Raw genomic sequence first — 16,901 nt, forward strand, 5'->3', positions numbered from 1 at the left:
AGTGCTTTGAATAAGCAAATGGCGCTTTCTCTTATAATTTAGCAGCATCATATGATACCACATATTAGAGTCTCTTTACATTACTATTCTAGTGTTGTTTCTTGAACTAGATACAGAAGAAAATACAACTGCATGTGGCGTGATTCAGAAGTGTATTATTTTCCTCTAACAACATGTCCTGAATTTTTTTATTTTATTCCTTTTGAACCACAGTAATTTGCAAACGATTGTAATCAACCCTCTTTACTAGAAAGTACTAGAATTATTTTCTGGCTGTGAGTCAGGCTTTGTGTTAGACGTTTTTACCTCTGTAGGATAACCTTACACAGAATTTTAGTGGTTGAAGATAACTCCTTTGGGGCCAGAAATGGGTTTAATATCACAATTTAGAATCATTTGGGTGACCCCTCTCCCCCTTTTTTTTTTTTTTTAAAGAAAACCTTTCTATGAATATAGTGTTCCTAGTAGGCTAGTTAGAAACATAAACCGATCAGGCATAATATTATGACCACCTGCCTAATATTGTGTTGGTCCCTCTTTTGCTGCCAAAACAGCCCTGACCCGTCCTGCACTGTGTATTCTGACACCTTTCTATCAGAACCAGCATTAACTCCTTCAGCAGTTTGAGCAACAGTAGCTCGTCTGTTGGATCGGACCACACGGGCCAGTCTTTGCTCCCCACGTGCATCAGTGAGCCTTGGCTGTCCATGACCCTGTCGCCGGTTCACCACTGTTCCTTCCTTGGACCACTTTTGATAGATACTGACCACTGCAGACCGGGAACACCCCACAAGAGCTGCAGTTTTGGAGATGCTCTGATCCAGTGGTCTAGCCATCACAATTTGGCCCTTCATCAAACTCGCTCAAATCCTTACACTTGTCCATTTTTCCTGCTTCTAACATCAACTTTGAGGACAAAATGTTCACTTGCTGTCTAATATATCCCACCCACTAACAGGTGCCATGATGAGGAGATCATCAGTCTTATTCACTTCACCTGTCAGCGCTCATAATGTTATGCCTGATCGGTGTATAACTAATAACGAATAAATATTATTTATATAATAAATATAAATAATAACTATAACGGTGAAATTCCTAAAGCCCTGAGTGTCTACTTTCATATGAGCCACTAAACACCACTATGGAGTGGAACATGACAAAGAAATTCAGTGCTGAACTTGGACACAACAAAACAGTGCAAATTCCATGTTTGGCCTCTGGGAAAAGAGTTAATAAATATCTTCTTGCAGAAATGTTGTCTTTTGTTGTCTTTATTACAGGACAGTATATGGTTTGTTCTATTTTTTTGCCACTATCACACTGTATAGTGAACAGAAACTCAAACTCACTAAAATCTAATGTTGGTACAAACCACCAAAGCCTCTTATATGTAATTCTGAGATTCTGCCTAAATAATTTTCTTTCTTTGTGAATGCCTGTAAGTGCACTTTTTAATCATACACAAGACTCAAAAATAAGATATGAGAAGCCATTTATTTCAGAATTTCCATACAGATAAATGAACAATAACATAGAGAAAGAAATTAAACTGATCTGGTAACGTGTCACTTCCTCTTGGATCTTAGGATGACTGGAACAAGCGTATGAATATGGATATATTTACAGTTACACCCAACGCTCTGACATGGGAAACCCAGACCATTTTTCCTGCTTCGACATTCCCGCAAAGCTGTGATGCAGTGTTTACATATTTTTGTTACATATTCTATTGCTAAGCGTATAATAAATTGCACGGTTTTTAAAGTTTTTCTAAGAAGATATCTTGTAAATAAATAAAGATCAGAGCTGTCTGTAAGCAATTAACCAGTGACACAATTTACTTTAGCGTGGAGGGCTGCAGTAGTAAAATCTGGCTCCAATTTGGATGTAAATATCTCATGTTGCACAATATCTCTTATTATAAATATTATTATTTATTTATTTCAAAATCCTTGTGTCACTGCACAGTTACTTACAGGTTGTATTCTACTTTTGCATGCATTATGGGATTTTAGAGGGGAAATAATATAGGCTCATATAGTACACATTTATGATACAAAAGATAAAACCTCCACCCTGATCATTGTTTTCCATCAAAATCTTCAAAACTCTTTTTTTGAAGAATCTTCAGTTTGAGATTTTTTGCATCGGTCAAAATCACATCATCAGAAATGGTCCGCCTCGGTATCAGCATCCGTGCATGTGCCGTCCGCAGTATGACTCGCATTTTTCACGTTGTTCTGCAAAAAACCAAACATGATCCATTGATATGTTTCTTTAATAAATCTGTTTTGAAGCGTAATAAATCAAGGAATCATAAATGTTCAGTGGCATGCACGCTGTTTTAGTTCCTACCGTCTAGCAATATCTCAACCTCCTGGTTGTCCTCGACTGCCACCGGCCTCAGAATGAGCGCAAAGAATATGGCCAGACCAACAACCTGTCATTTCAAACAGCATACATGAGTCACAGCATGTTCAAGATCAACACACTGCATGTTCTGATGTCACAAATCACATCCTGATGCTGTTAAAATATATACTGATGTCATTAATGATGTACCGATGTCATTACTGTATATAATGATGTCATTAATGATGTACCGATGTCATTACTGTATATAATGATGTCATTAATGATGTACCGATGTCATTACTGTATATAATGATGTCGTTAACGATGTACCGATGTCATTACTGTATATAATGATGTCGTTAAAGATGTACCGATGTCATTACTGTATATAATGATGTCGTTAACGATGTACCGATGTCATTACTGTATATAATGATGTCGTTAACGATGTACCGATGTCATTACTGTATATAATGATGTAGTTAACGATGTACCGATGTCATTACTGTGTATAATGATGTCGTTAACGATGTACCGATGTCATTACTGTATATAATGATGTCGTTAACGATGTACCGATGTCATTACTGTGTATAATGATGTCGTTAACGATGTACCGATGTCATTACTGTATATAATGAAGTCGTTAACGATGTACCGATGTCATTACTGTATATAATGATGTCGTTAACGATGTACCGATGTCATTACTGTATATAATGATGTCGTTAACGATGTACCGATGTCATTACTGTATATAATGAAGTCGTTAACGATGTACCGATGTCATTACTGTATATAATTAAGTCGTTAACGATGTACCGATGTCATTACTGTGTATAATGATGTCGTTAACGATGTACCGATGTCATTACTGTATATAATGATGTCGTTAACGATGTACCGATGTCATTACTGTATATAATGATGTCGTTAACGATGTATCGATGTCATTACTGTGTATAATGATGTCGTTAACGATGTACCGATGTCATTACTGTATATTATGATGTCATTAATGATGTACTGATGACATGACTGAATATACAAATGTCATAAATGATGTGCTGTACTGTATATGTTATGAATGGCATACTGATGTCATTCCTGCATATTCTGATATCATTAATGATGTACTGATGTCATTAATGATATACTGATGTCTTTACTGTATATACAGATGTCATAAATGATGTACTGATATTATTACTGATTTCATTGCATGTGCTGTGGCCATTACTGATGTCATTACTGATGTACTGTATTATTACATGCGCCATTATTGGCTGTACCAATTATCGTTTAAACTGATGCATATTCAATATTGATGTCATTGCTGCATTTACTAACGTCATTATAGAGGGGCAGATATTATTACTGCGTGTAATAATATCAGTAATGACTGATGTCATTAATGCATTTAAGGATGTCCTTACTGAAGTACTGTAGTTATAATTGAGGTACAGATGACATTATTGCAATATATTGATGTCATTATTACATATATTGATGTCATTACTACATGTGCTGATGTAATTATTGCATATACAGATGTCATTTTTGCATATAGTGATGTCATTGTGCATGTACTGATGCTATTACTGTGTGTTCTGCTGTAATTACTGCAAACAGAGTTGTCATTATTGATGTACTGATATTACTGCATGCAATGATGATGTCACTACACATTCTGATGTTGTTAGTGCATGTAAAGATGTCATTATTGAACCTAACATCAGTTTTGATTTCATTACTCCATACACTCATGTCATTATTGATGTTATTACTATATGTACTTAAGTCATCACTGATGCAGTCATTGGTTGACGAGTGACCTAAACGTTCATGTTCACCTTCAGAGGCTGGATGATGAAGATGCTCTGGAACATGGACAGTGTCAGGGTGATGACCCACTTAATGGATGACTCCCTTCCATACTGAAAGCCGTAGAGCAAAGTGAAGAAGGTGGAGATGCCACTTATGGCAACCAGGAGACCCCAGCCGATAAAGACGAACCACCAGGGCAGCTTGCAGCCAGCTTTTTTCTTCTTCTCTTGCACAGGCACAAAGCTGAAATTGAAAGAATGTATTTGTTTTTGTTGAATTGCTGTCTTAAAGTTAAGCTGCCTCAAGATAAGATCGCTTAATTTTCCCTTAATGCACCCTTAAAAAACATCTGAAGGATCTTCTTTTCTAAGAATTGATGTATTAATTGAATACATTTTTTGCTCCAAATTTAGTCATTATTTTTCTTAATATCTAGAACCAAGAATTTACATTCAGAATATAAACTCTCTTGCTACTCTAAGTGTTTTTTTTTTCAAGCAATCTTTATTGGTTCATTGGATAATTAATTGTTTGTAAATAAATCAGAATTCTGACCTCTGCACTGGATGCGTGCTGGTCAACGCCTCAGCCTTCTTCAGCATCATGTTCACCGTGTTCTTGGCCAGATCGAGGTCCTCGGGGTGAGGAAACACTTTCTCTCCGGCACGATCCAGTAACGATGAGAGATGGCATAAAGTGTGGAAGACAAAGCGGCTGCAGTGAGCCCAGTGCTGATCCCCGACAGTCTGGCCTGAATTGGTGGAAATGTAGGAAATTTTTATTTTTTATTTTTATTATTATTATTATTATTTATTTTAATTTTTATTTTTATCTTCAGGATAAAGAAACATAGCTCAAAAATAGTCTTAATGATAAGGTAAAGGTATATCGAGTAAGACAATTCGTTCGGACAGACGTCGATTGAACGTGTTTCTGTAATACCTACCTTGTATATTCACAACAACTTCATGCATCTGATTAAGAGCAGCGAACAGATCAGCGGTGGTCTCGAGATTTTGCTGCAATGCAATCACGCAGTTTTTGGGACTTTTGCCAAGGAGAGTCACAATATCCTGAGTGTCCTGAAAAGACGACATAAAACATGTACATGAGATACAAAATTTTGGATACCTTTAGGATCAAATATTTACTGTAAAATTTGTATCTCAAAGTCTAATATTTCTCCAGTTCTATACTCTTTTTTGGATATTTTGTCGGGGGGAGCATTCCTGCCTCAAAGTTCTAGGTTCCCCGGTGCAAGGGGTAGTAGTGGTTTAAATGATTAAACTGGGGTGTTGATCAGATCTTGGGGTTCAAGTCCCAGCACTGCCAAGCTGCCTCTGTTGGGCCTTTGAGTAAGAACAAGGCCCTTAGCCCTCACTACTCCAAGGGTGCTATATCATGGTTGTCTCCATGCTCTAACTTTCTAACAAGCTTAGATATGGAAAAACCCACTTCAGTGTGATGTAATGTGTTTGTGACAAATAATAGTTTCTTTCTTTCAATCCTGTGCTCTTTCTGAGTTTGTTTTGGGTTCTCATGTCCCATTGGTGTCCCATTTCAGGGAATATTTTAACCTCCTGTTGAGTAAACCCGGCATAGACACTGGATCCACCACAATCCTATTTGTTACATTGCAGGATGCACCCACAATTCATTTTTCCCTTTGAATAAATTGTAATAGTAACAACATAAAATATGGTTTTCATATTTGATTGTATATTACTATGTATTATATATAGGGAGGTTTGTTCTGTTTTTTTTTTTTAAATATCTTAATTGTTGTTGTATCTTTAATTTTCTGGTGTCTTGTTTTACCTTCATGGCCCAGTCACTTTTTCACAGTTTTTATACCATTTGAATGAATTTACTACTCCATGGTGACATTTTTCCTAATCCTACACCATAATTAATTATTTGTATTACTAAATATGAACGTATAACATTACAATATACATTATATAATAAATAATCAAACGTTTCATAAAGCAGAGCAACAAGATTATTTCAGAACTATTCGACTCGAGGACCTTGAGAATAGTCTGCATGGAAACAACAGAAGATTTGTCGCCACTGCTGGTCTTGGCCTTGACCTCCTCCTCATTTTTAACGCGTGGCTGTATGCTGCGGAATATGGTGACAATGAGGATGTTAATCGGGAACATGAGCAGAGCGCTTTCCACTGCAACCATGATCTGCTGCCAGGTGAGCTGAAAGGATCCTGTGGAAGCAACAGGACAAAATGTTTAGAATACAAAAGATGATGTATTTTAAATATACACAGTGATCCTGGAGGGATTTATAACTATTTACTGTTTAAATAATTAATAGTTCTAGGAAAATAATCAGTGAGAAATTGGTGTGATGGAGATGACTCAGCAATGATTACCATTTTTAACGGATTAAAGAATGACACATGGTCATTTTCAATAATTTATAATTATATATAACATTAACTGTGGCCTGCAGTGTGGATTGTAAACCATGGACCACACAGTCGCTCATATATGGACTGTATAATAGCACACTGAAACATGAAATGACGAAATGTGGATCAGGTCCAACTCTGACCTAGCTTCACGATGACAGGAGACTCTCCATCTTTGGGAATGTTCCAGAACATGATGTTGATGACCATGGTACACAGGAGCAGGCACATACAGCAGGAGATTCTCTGCACTCGGGTGAAGGGGCTGTGGCGTGGAGGATTCACAGCAGACATCCAAATGTGCTCGTCTCGGAACCCAGTGGACGTCCGAGCCTGGAATAAGTTGCTGGGGTGGACACAGGGAACGAGAGTGTGAGTTTCATTCTTAGAAATAAAGGAAAAACCATTAAACGTTTTTTAGATGTCCATCTAAAAAGAAACCACATACATAATGCTTTCGTGTACAAGCTTGCAAGCTTGAGTGTTTTCCTATTTCTAAGTACTAGAACTATTACCTCCTTAAAATCTCAGCTCGTTATTTATTGGTTTTGAACCATAATATGGTTTAACTACAGTTTTTACAGTTTACAGACAATCCAAAGACTCCATCTATTCAGTAGAAACCATCAATTAGAAACATAAAATGACACAAGCACAAAATATTAATAAGAAGTTCCTCTGTGGTTCTTTGGTATAGCTAGAAATGCCAACCAACATCTCCAAAATTCTACATAGGACCTTCCCAGTGTGAGTCTGTTATGGTCCTTAAAGCTTTTCTCTAGATACATTTCCTAAATCAAATAACTCAGTTTTTAATGTGATCTCATTACCCAAAACTGGTGATCTCGTTCTTCTTTGCAGGATTGAAGGTTCTTTTGCAAGGTGTATCTCCGCTGCCCTTCAGCCAGGTGTTGCACAGGAAATGCCAGAACTGACGAGTCTGCAAGTCCTGCACTGTCACCTTCTGCAAAAACCTGATGGGAAACAATTTGATCTAGTTAATCACTATAATTTGGCCTAAATTCCTACTGTTTTCCAAACCAAAAGAATGTAAGTTAAAGGACAATAGACGTTCAGTGCTTTAGAGAATCTTGTAGCTATATTCTTAATGTGTTAAAGGTATAATCTAAAAAGAGGAAGGAAGACATGTTCACCAGTCTGGGTCTCCTCCTGTGTTGTCATGCCAAAGTTTAATGTTCTGCAGCTCTCCCAGAGGGAATGGGGTGCTGAGTATGAACATGTCCACTCCTCCTTTCTCAAATGCAGGCTGGTCTGGGTAACCTAGGACATGGGTGTCACTCTCGCCATCGGTGCCCTCTACAGTCATCATAACCTGTTCAACACACACCCACACACACACACACACACACAATCTCAGTGTCTCATATGAAAAATATGTGGTGGTCTGATGGTCCCATCATATCGAACTGTGCCTAAAAACGACTTTTTCCTATATGACGTTTTTCTGGCATGACAAATGATTCGCACACACCTTGGCTGTGGTTCCTCCGTGTTTCCGGTTTCCTGTCTGTATATTCAGCAGGTAGTTATAATGAGCACATGGATGATTGTCCTCCAGCAGCATTATCTTGCGCTGAAAAGATACAGAAAGAAAATTTTCTCATCTCTCTCTCTCTCTCTCTCTCTCTCTCTCATAATATTAGAACATATGAGGATGGAAGTGGTCTGTACCGTTCTCAAGGCTTTCTTGTCAGCATACCACGCCCATATCACAAGCAGCAGATAGAGGAAAAAGAAGCCGCACAGGACAGAGACGACCACGTAATTTTGATTGACGGTGGCAAAGAGCGCAGCTGTTTGGGACAGGTCTATCGGATTGGGCATGACGAAGAAGGAGCTCCCATAGAAGGTGTTGTGGTTACATAAGCAGTGAGTCATTTTGGGTGATGTTTTAGGACCAACCTGTGTGAAAGAAGTTACACATTCTTATCCCTGATTCTATTATATTGTTACTCAGTTTGTAATTCTGTGCAATTTTTAAGAAATTGGTAATGACACACTCACCCAGCAGCCATCTCTGCTCCAATCGTTTAGGTCTACATCCCAGTACACACACTTGAAGTTCATGAGTGAGACGTTCATGGACACTGGAATGCTGGACGTGTAGTTGAACAGTGTGATGTTGACGTACATGGTCCCATTTGTGCTGTTCAACATCTCGGGGTGGATGATCCAGCGATAATTATCGGCTTCAGGTGTAGCAGTGAGAAAGATGAAATGAAAAGATCAAAAAAATCAAATCACACAGCACAGAAACACAAAACAACATTATTGATAAGTGCTTTTAGGAGGATTTTATAACATTCTGTCTAAAGACAACAGATGAAAAATAACCTTTGCCTAAGATTTTACAGTAATGTTTTATTAATGTGTGTTCCTGTTAAATAAAGCAAAAATAAATAAATAAATAAATAAAATATTTAACAATCAAACCTTGTGGTACAAATAACTGATCTGCTACCTTAAAAGGAAAAATCCACCCTGAACCATTTGCATATCAATCTTTAATTAACATGTGATCAATAATTAACATGTGATCTGTGGATATTGGACCTATAAGGTGTACATTAATGCTCTTAATATATCTTTGAAAATATAGTTATAGGTATTTTTATGAATATAGCTATTATTATAGATCTAGCATTAATTGTATTTGGCAACATACATTTTAAAAAACCTTGCTGCATCAAGTGCAATTTTATTAGTTTTCAATAACAGGGGTGGAAGCCATATTGTTCTATAAAGCCCTATGCTATTTTATACAGCAGTTGACTACCAATATACTAGACTTGATGTTGTATACTAGTACATTTGACAATGCAAATTAATTCCACACTTTTGTATTTCAAATTCCTTTCAGGCTTAAAGAAATGTTCTTATGCATAAAGGAGGTGGTGTAGATGTGAAAAAACCCACACAAGTCACTGCTCCTTAAGTAGAATCTGGCAACCCAGAACACTTTGCATATTCTGACTGGTAACTTAAGCAAGTGCATAACTCTGAATAAACGTAACTTGTTTGCTTAAAGTCTGATGAACTTCTTAGAGCCTGATGGCTAAATCATCTCAATGAATTGTATAGATATTTTTTTCAGAACACTGCATACCTTTGCCGGTCAGGACAGCACGATGACTCTGATTGTTTGATTTGTAAGTGGGAGACAGGATCACCAGAAGAGAGACATTTGTATATGGTATGGCAGTAACAATGACAGTTGAGTTTGGATCAGTGACGTTGAAGGACGTAATGAGAGCATAGCCATATTTCATAGACATGTTTGTATATGTTGGCTCAGGGGCATCTGAACGTGGCAGGAATATCTGCACAGAGACAAGATAACAATGCATTGCACTTGAAATTTACACATGTTGTTTTCCGAGATCATATGTTTCATTTTATGTGATTTTTTTTACTCCCAAAATTTTTTGAGATTTTTAATCTTATAATATATAAGCATGTATATATATAATATATATATTATAATCTTATCTTATTCTTATATTGTTTTTGATTCACAATGTAATTATTTTCATATAATTTCCATATATAATTCTTTTTTTTTACTACAATTCTTTTCACAATTCTTTTTTCACGATTTATGTCGTGCACATGTCATTATTCTCTCGCAAAATTCATGCTTCGCATGGGAATTATTGTTAAAAATGTTAATTAATTAAAATAAGTAATTTTTTTTACACATTATTTCATGTTACACCTGTGAATAATTCCTTTTTTTTTACATGCAGTTTTTTCATATGATTCAGCTTTCATATAATTCATCTATTTTTAACATATTTTCTCACAATTCAATTATTTATATTTAGATTTTTTTCCGATTTCTTTTTACCACAAGATTTTTTATTTTATTTTTTACCACAATTCATTTATTTTAATGTCACAGAATATTTTCTCACAGAATTCATGGTTCACCTGAAACTTTTTGTTAATAATAACAACAATAATAAACATAAAAATAAAAAACATATTAGTTATTGTTTCACATAATGTATGTTTCACAATAATTAATTTAATTATATTTTAATTTAATTAAGTTCTCATATAATTTATTTATTTTTTCATGATTCAATTATTTTCACAGGATTCATTTTATGATTTATTTTTTCACCCCATATATATTTTTTTGAATGTATTTTTTTGTAGATTTTTTAACATGATTCATTATTCGAATAATATTGCATGATGCACTTTCTTCACGTGTGTAAGTTCAGGGCATGAAATCACGTCATCCTCTGTAAAATGCATGTGACCTTTCTCTGAGCACGAGGCTTGTAATGTGATATGAAGGATCAGTATAAAGAGGTCACCAGGACTCACCTCGATGAAACTTGAGAGATTGCTGAGTTTGATATTAGACGATTTATCCGAGAGTGACAGACTGCAGACAGAGCCGCTGATGCTAAAGTTTGATTCTGCAGCCATTGGGTTTGTTTTATAACTGAACATCTGGACAGAGATGAGCAATAAACAAATACATCTTTAGAAATGAAAATGATTGAAATGATATTATAGTTTGGATTAGTTATTAGGTCTGCGAATGCTGCCATGTCTTTAGCAGATAGCTGAAAATCAGGCATAAAAGTCTGCGCTTTTTCTGTAAATGTCTGAACAAACCTGAACGTCCACAGGACCAGTTGGGAGCTGTGACTTTAACACATCGAAAGTGGGGAACTGGATGAAACCCTTGTCTATGCTCCCAAGTGACATGTTGTTCAGATTCGCTGGCACCTGTCTTTAATAGAGAGAAAAAACCCCAGATGAATATGATATGAAACTATTTCTATTTAAATGTTTTTATTACCAGTATATGGTGGTGTTCATATGCCTTCATAACACCGGCATAATCCCTGCGTAATCCCTTCATGACAACTGACCTAAATCTATTATCATTTATATAAACTCTTATTTCAATAAACACCAGGTGACATACAGACTGCCTACTTTAGTATTTACTTAAGGCGGTGTTCAAAAGGCTACATGACACTAGAAGAAAACTTTATTCCAGTATAGAATATATCAAAGTTGGATTTGGTTTAATTGATAAGTAGAAATCTAAAATACACCTACTGGGTTGCAAACAGCGTGCCTGAGACAAAATCCCAGGAGTACACTTGATTAGTGCTTTGTTTTGTCAGTATGTTTAATTGCTGATAAATCTGGACAGACAGAATGATCACCTCCTCAAGCTGTTTGAATCAAAGACACACACACAAACACACACACACACACACACACAAAGAACAGCACATATTGCTGGTTATGGAATATATAATATGCATCTCAATAAATCCTTTTTTGCATGCTTATTTATTGTTATTTTCTGTTATTGCTTACATGTTCTGCGTTGTCATCTGATTCACACTGCTCTATGATGTGCAAAATAAGGCCTCCGGTACAATTCACAGTGAGATCCTTATTCCCAGGATCTATTGTGCTAATTGCCTGTAGTGATTTTAGTATGGACCCTAAATATTTTTGCTGTGAGGTGAAAAGAGAAAAAAGTCAGATCTGATAAACGACTGCTTCCAATCGACTCAAGAGCTACTTGAAGGTGTGTCACCTTTGCATCGTGCAGCATCTCCACCGGTTCCTCTGCAATTTTCCTTAATATTTGCTTAGCATTCTGCAAAATACGTGACAAGATTAATATAAAAAAAATGATCCACATTTGCCTGATATGTATGTATAGATATATGCAATGACAGAGAAAAATTTTAACACTGACATCAAATAGTTTTGTCAAGTCTGATCCTGCTGTATCCATTTGTCCTAACCATCCAGTTACTGAAAAGAAAGAGAAAGATATTTTTAAAAATCTGTATACAGAATATACCATCTGATATTCTACTGTCATGTTACATAGATTTACTCAAGCTATCTGTGGCTCTCCGGACCCGAACGCTCCTCTGCACTCGTTTATGTTCAGCGTTTGGATCTGTAAGAGGACAGAGCACAGCATTTTGTTAGCTCAGTTTAAAGAACTGGATATTCCTTTTAGAAGAAACACTATGGATTTTGGTATTTCCAGTGACTTGAAATACATGAAAATGCATCATTTGAAATAAAATAAAATAAAATAAAATAAAATAAAATAATTTTTATTTTTTTATTTTTTTTTTTACCTTGGGTGCACAGGTAACCCAAGGTCATATTGCAGTAGGGCGTGGTCACCAGCTGGAATGGATCCATTGTCATGTAGGTGCACAAACGCGAACTCGCTCTATCAGCAGGTTGCGTAGTGTGAATTTCTGCACGTAGCACATAAGAAGAAACAGGACATTTACTCTTTCATTTAAAGAGAATAAATCAGAAATACATTCATGGCAGAAGTATTCAGACATTAAGTATTCAGGTTCAATTCCATACACCTCCTGCTTATTCAGCATATAATCCAGTACATAATAGTGAAATGAACAGGAAAATATCGGCAGGTACTGAAGTTAGTACAGCAACTTAAAACATTTGCATATATTTAGAACAAAGTGAAAACGTGATGTCACCCCGGGCTGGGCGAAATGATGACGTACTTTCAATATTGCGATAAATTCTGTCACTACACACTTTTCCGATATATTGTTGATATTGTTATATCTTAATTTGCTTTAATAATTATAAACTGACTGCTGAGTCGATGTTTAAATTGTGTACTTAATCTTTAAAATACTAAAAAGAAATATACAGTATTATACAATATTAAAAAATTTTCAGTTCATTTTACTATTAGTTTTTTTTATATAAATAAATAAGAAAAAATTTAAACATAAAAATGAAATGATATTTTTTAGACATTTACATATTTTTATTTTTTTATTAAAGTATCAAACATTTTAAAATTCAAGTATTGGACCGTTAAATATTGAATAATTTGTGACGGCTGCTAGATTAGTTATGCTGCATTTTTCAGATAATTGCCCCATAACTACACACACACACACACACACACACACACACACACACACACACACACTGAGTTTTTCTAGTTAATTTTGAATTGTAGATTTATTTGAAGATCAACACACATTTCATTTGGAACATTTTTGGACAAATTTTTACTGTTTTTACATTCTTTTCTAGATTCATTCTGTTTTTACATTCATTTTCTATTCAAAAAGCATAGGGGATGCAAACTTTTGCCCTCAGCTCTAAAAGTAGATGTGATGCTCTTGAATGTTCGGGACATTTAAACCGGTGTACAACACAATTACTGTAGCTGCTTTATAAATAAGAACCAACTACCATGTACGTATTACTGCAAGATCTGTCTTTATGATCAGATTAAACATCCTCAATGTGTCCTTTTCTAAATATGATGCAATCTGTAGCATTAGTATTAATCTCACATCCGCCTACTTAGTGGGTTGAATCTAATAATTTACCTATAAACCCTGATTACAAACCAAATCAGCCATTTTAACCTCCAGACCAGAACAAAACAGAGACTGATGATGCATTATAGAAGCAGCTCCTATAATAATGAACTTAGCCTTTCTTCTTCTTTCCATCAGCTTCGTATTTGAGCCACTCGCTCCCACTAGTACTAAAGTAAAGAGCTTGAATTTTTTTTTCCAGGTTTGTTTTTAAGACTTCCAGCAACTAGGTTCAAGATAAAAGTCATCTCCTCTGGTTTTGACATTTAATATCATTTATTTTAATCAGCTAATTAGCCTGAGACAGAGATAAGGGGCAGCTGAGACCAAAGGGATCACTGAAAACATCGAATTAAACACCACAGGCGTGTGTTTTCCCAATAAACTGCCGATAAATATGGGCTAATATCATTATCATGTTTTGTGTGAGACAAAAAAAGAACTTCAAATGTCAAACAGTGAAAGTCAAATTTATAATAATCCCAGCTACAGCTTTAACTGTTTTATCTTTCAATATTTCTTCCACATTTAGAGATCATAGTTTAAGAATTATTAAGGGAAAAGAGCCGACAAATTGAACAAGATTTTGTTTCTCTACTCACCCTGAATATTACATTCATCGTAAGATCCCATCAAACCTTCACCGATCCACCAGCCTAGAGATGTGATCTCGGGATCCTTGAACACTTTGGTAAAGGAATCTTTGATATCACAGTCCAGATACTTCAGAAGATTGCCTCCTTGAGTCTCGCAAGTTTCGCTCGCCTGTTCCCATGACTGTGGCTTCTTGACAAATTCATACGACACATCCCGAAACATGAAATTATTGATATTTTGGTTGTCGGATACATCTCTGGACGTCTTTGGAAACACGGCGTGAGCGGATAACAGCAAAGTTCCTGAAATCCAACAATAAACGCAGAGCTGCCTTAAGAAAGGCATCGTGGAAAGAGCTGAAAACGAGCAAACTTCACTTTCTGTCAAGATCTCAGAGACTGGAATACAGGGAGCTTCTGTCCACCTTAGGCAAATCGAGGCAACTCTCTTTGTGAAAACAGTGGATGTGAGCTAACTTCCTCATTTTCATTAGGGAAATGATAGGAGACACTCAAACTACATGCAAAGTCTGATTTCAGCTGAACTTCAGCTGCTTCAAAAATGGGGATTTTTAGATTGCTCAGACTGGGTGCTACAAAACAAAAAGATATACGCAGACTGCTTTTCGACTGAATTTAAGTGGAGAAAAGTAATTAACACACTGAATGATGGCCTACTTGGGCAAAAAAAAAAAGCATTTTAAAAAACAACAACAACAAATATGACATACAAGGTACAAAAAACTTCTGATCCTTTGCATTAACACATAATACATTATGATACACACAAAATATTAGGCCTCATTTTTAAGCTGTCAGTGAAAATCCACATTATCCTAGATGAAAAGCGTGAGTCTGTGTTAGGACTGGAACATATGAACATTCAGTACATTATCGTATCACTATAGTGAACACCACTACATTACAGTAAAGACTGGATTACAGTATAAACCCATATTATCCCTGCCCTTTTTTCGGGTTTAAATGACCTTAGAATAGAATTGTATCATATGGTATGTGAGACACAGTATAGAAATACACACTACAGTACACTTTCTATACACTATGGTTTACTTCATACTCTATACAATGTGCATTATGCCTCTAATGGCTTTATTATGTGTAATACTGTAGATACAACTTAATATATTACAATAAGCAAGGCATCTTGTAAATGTTTTATAGTGGACTCTTTGTTTATTTATTTTTAATTGCTGTATTTTAACTTTCAGTTTAAATTCCTTCAATAAGTGTTATGTTTAAAATGCTTTCTGAGAGTTCAGTGAATTTCTGTATACAATTACTATAAAGTATCTCTTATCTAATTTTATTTTTTCTTATCTTATCTTATCTTATCTTATCTTATCTTATCTTATCTTATCTTATCTTATCTTATCTTATCTTATCTTATCTTATTTACATGCTACTCTAAGGAACATTATGAAACACATAATAAAATGTCACAATTCCCACATCACAATATAAAGAGAGAGTGTAATAATGAAAGAATGAAATGATTTGAATGTATTTTTTTTTATTCTTATTTTTAACAAGAGTGTTCCAGCACTCCCTCCAGCCTCGACTGCACGGCATGTGACGTGGGTGATGTCTAAGTCAGGAAGTAAAATTTTGAAGTTAAATTTTGTGTGCGTGTGTGCGCTTGTGTTTGTGGTGTCTGTCTGTGTGATTTTACCCTGTTCTCAGATCATTTCTTCATTCTAAGAGCTGTATTTTTTTTAAAAACTGATTGTCGCTTAGGAGCACAAATTGCTTACGTAGTGAATTCAGATATATCACCCTGTTTAAGCTTTTTTTTTTGTCATTAATATAACAAACTACCTGATAAATGAGACATTACTGAAATCCTCAAGCTGTTTATCTACATGGGAAGGAAACATGTTTCATGTTTCATCACATTCTTAACCTACCTTTTTTTTTGAGACCATTTTTTAATTTTTGGTCATTTGAGACGGCACATTTTCCTTAGATTAGGCCTTTTTTAATAACATATCCCTGATGGTATTAAATCTTTCAGAAGAATGTAATAACTTTGTCCAAAGATTCTTCATCATCATCATATATACTGTAATTATTAGACAATAACAAACTACACATAATTAATGTCTAGTGTGACTGTCCTATCTTTTTTTTTTTTTTTAAATAATAGTTCCAGGTATACTTTGTAGAGTTTTATAAGGTAATAAATCATTGAATTTTACTCAGCATCAGCCACTGTGTTGCTGGACACTCAGGCAAAACCCCAAAAAACGTCATTATATTTTTGTT

General features: G+C 35.4%; 1 protein-coding gene across 1 annotated transcript; it reads right to left on the reverse strand.

Annotated features, from left to right (window-relative positions):
* Nucleotides 1-1,478: 1,478 nt before the first annotated feature.
* On the reverse strand, nt 1,479-15,070 carry LOC131360808 (polycystin-1-like protein 2). Its single transcript, XM_058401576.1, has 22 exons — nt 14,622-15,070; nt 12,775-12,900; nt 12,522-12,587; nt 12,378-12,436; nt 12,213-12,275; nt 11,987-12,130; nt 11,720-11,838; nt 11,267-11,384; nt 10,970-11,098; nt 9,741-9,954; nt 8,639-8,823; nt 8,306-8,536; nt 8,106-8,207; nt 7,768-7,946; nt 7,444-7,587; nt 6,757-6,959; nt 6,216-6,406; nt 5,132-5,267; nt 4,741-4,936; nt 4,212-4,428; nt 2,359-2,443; nt 1,479-2,243 (listed from the first exon to the last, which is right to left on the reverse strand). Exons 1-22 carry the CDS (start codon nt 14,959-14,961, stop codon nt 2,191-2,193), a joined length of 3,300 nt encoding a protein of 1,099 aa, XP_058257559.1. The 5' UTR covers nt 14,962-15,070; the 3' UTR covers nt 1,479-2,190.
* Nucleotides 15,071-16,901: the final 1,831 nt, after the last annotated feature.

Source organism: Hemibagrus wyckioides, linkage group LG10 (genome assembly GCF_019097595.1).
Source record: "Hemibagrus wyckioides isolate EC202008001 linkage group LG10, SWU_Hwy_1.0, whole genome shotgun sequence".
NCBI classification, from domain to species: domain Eukaryota; kingdom Metazoa; phylum Chordata; class Actinopteri; order Siluriformes; family Bagridae; genus Hemibagrus; species Hemibagrus wyckioides.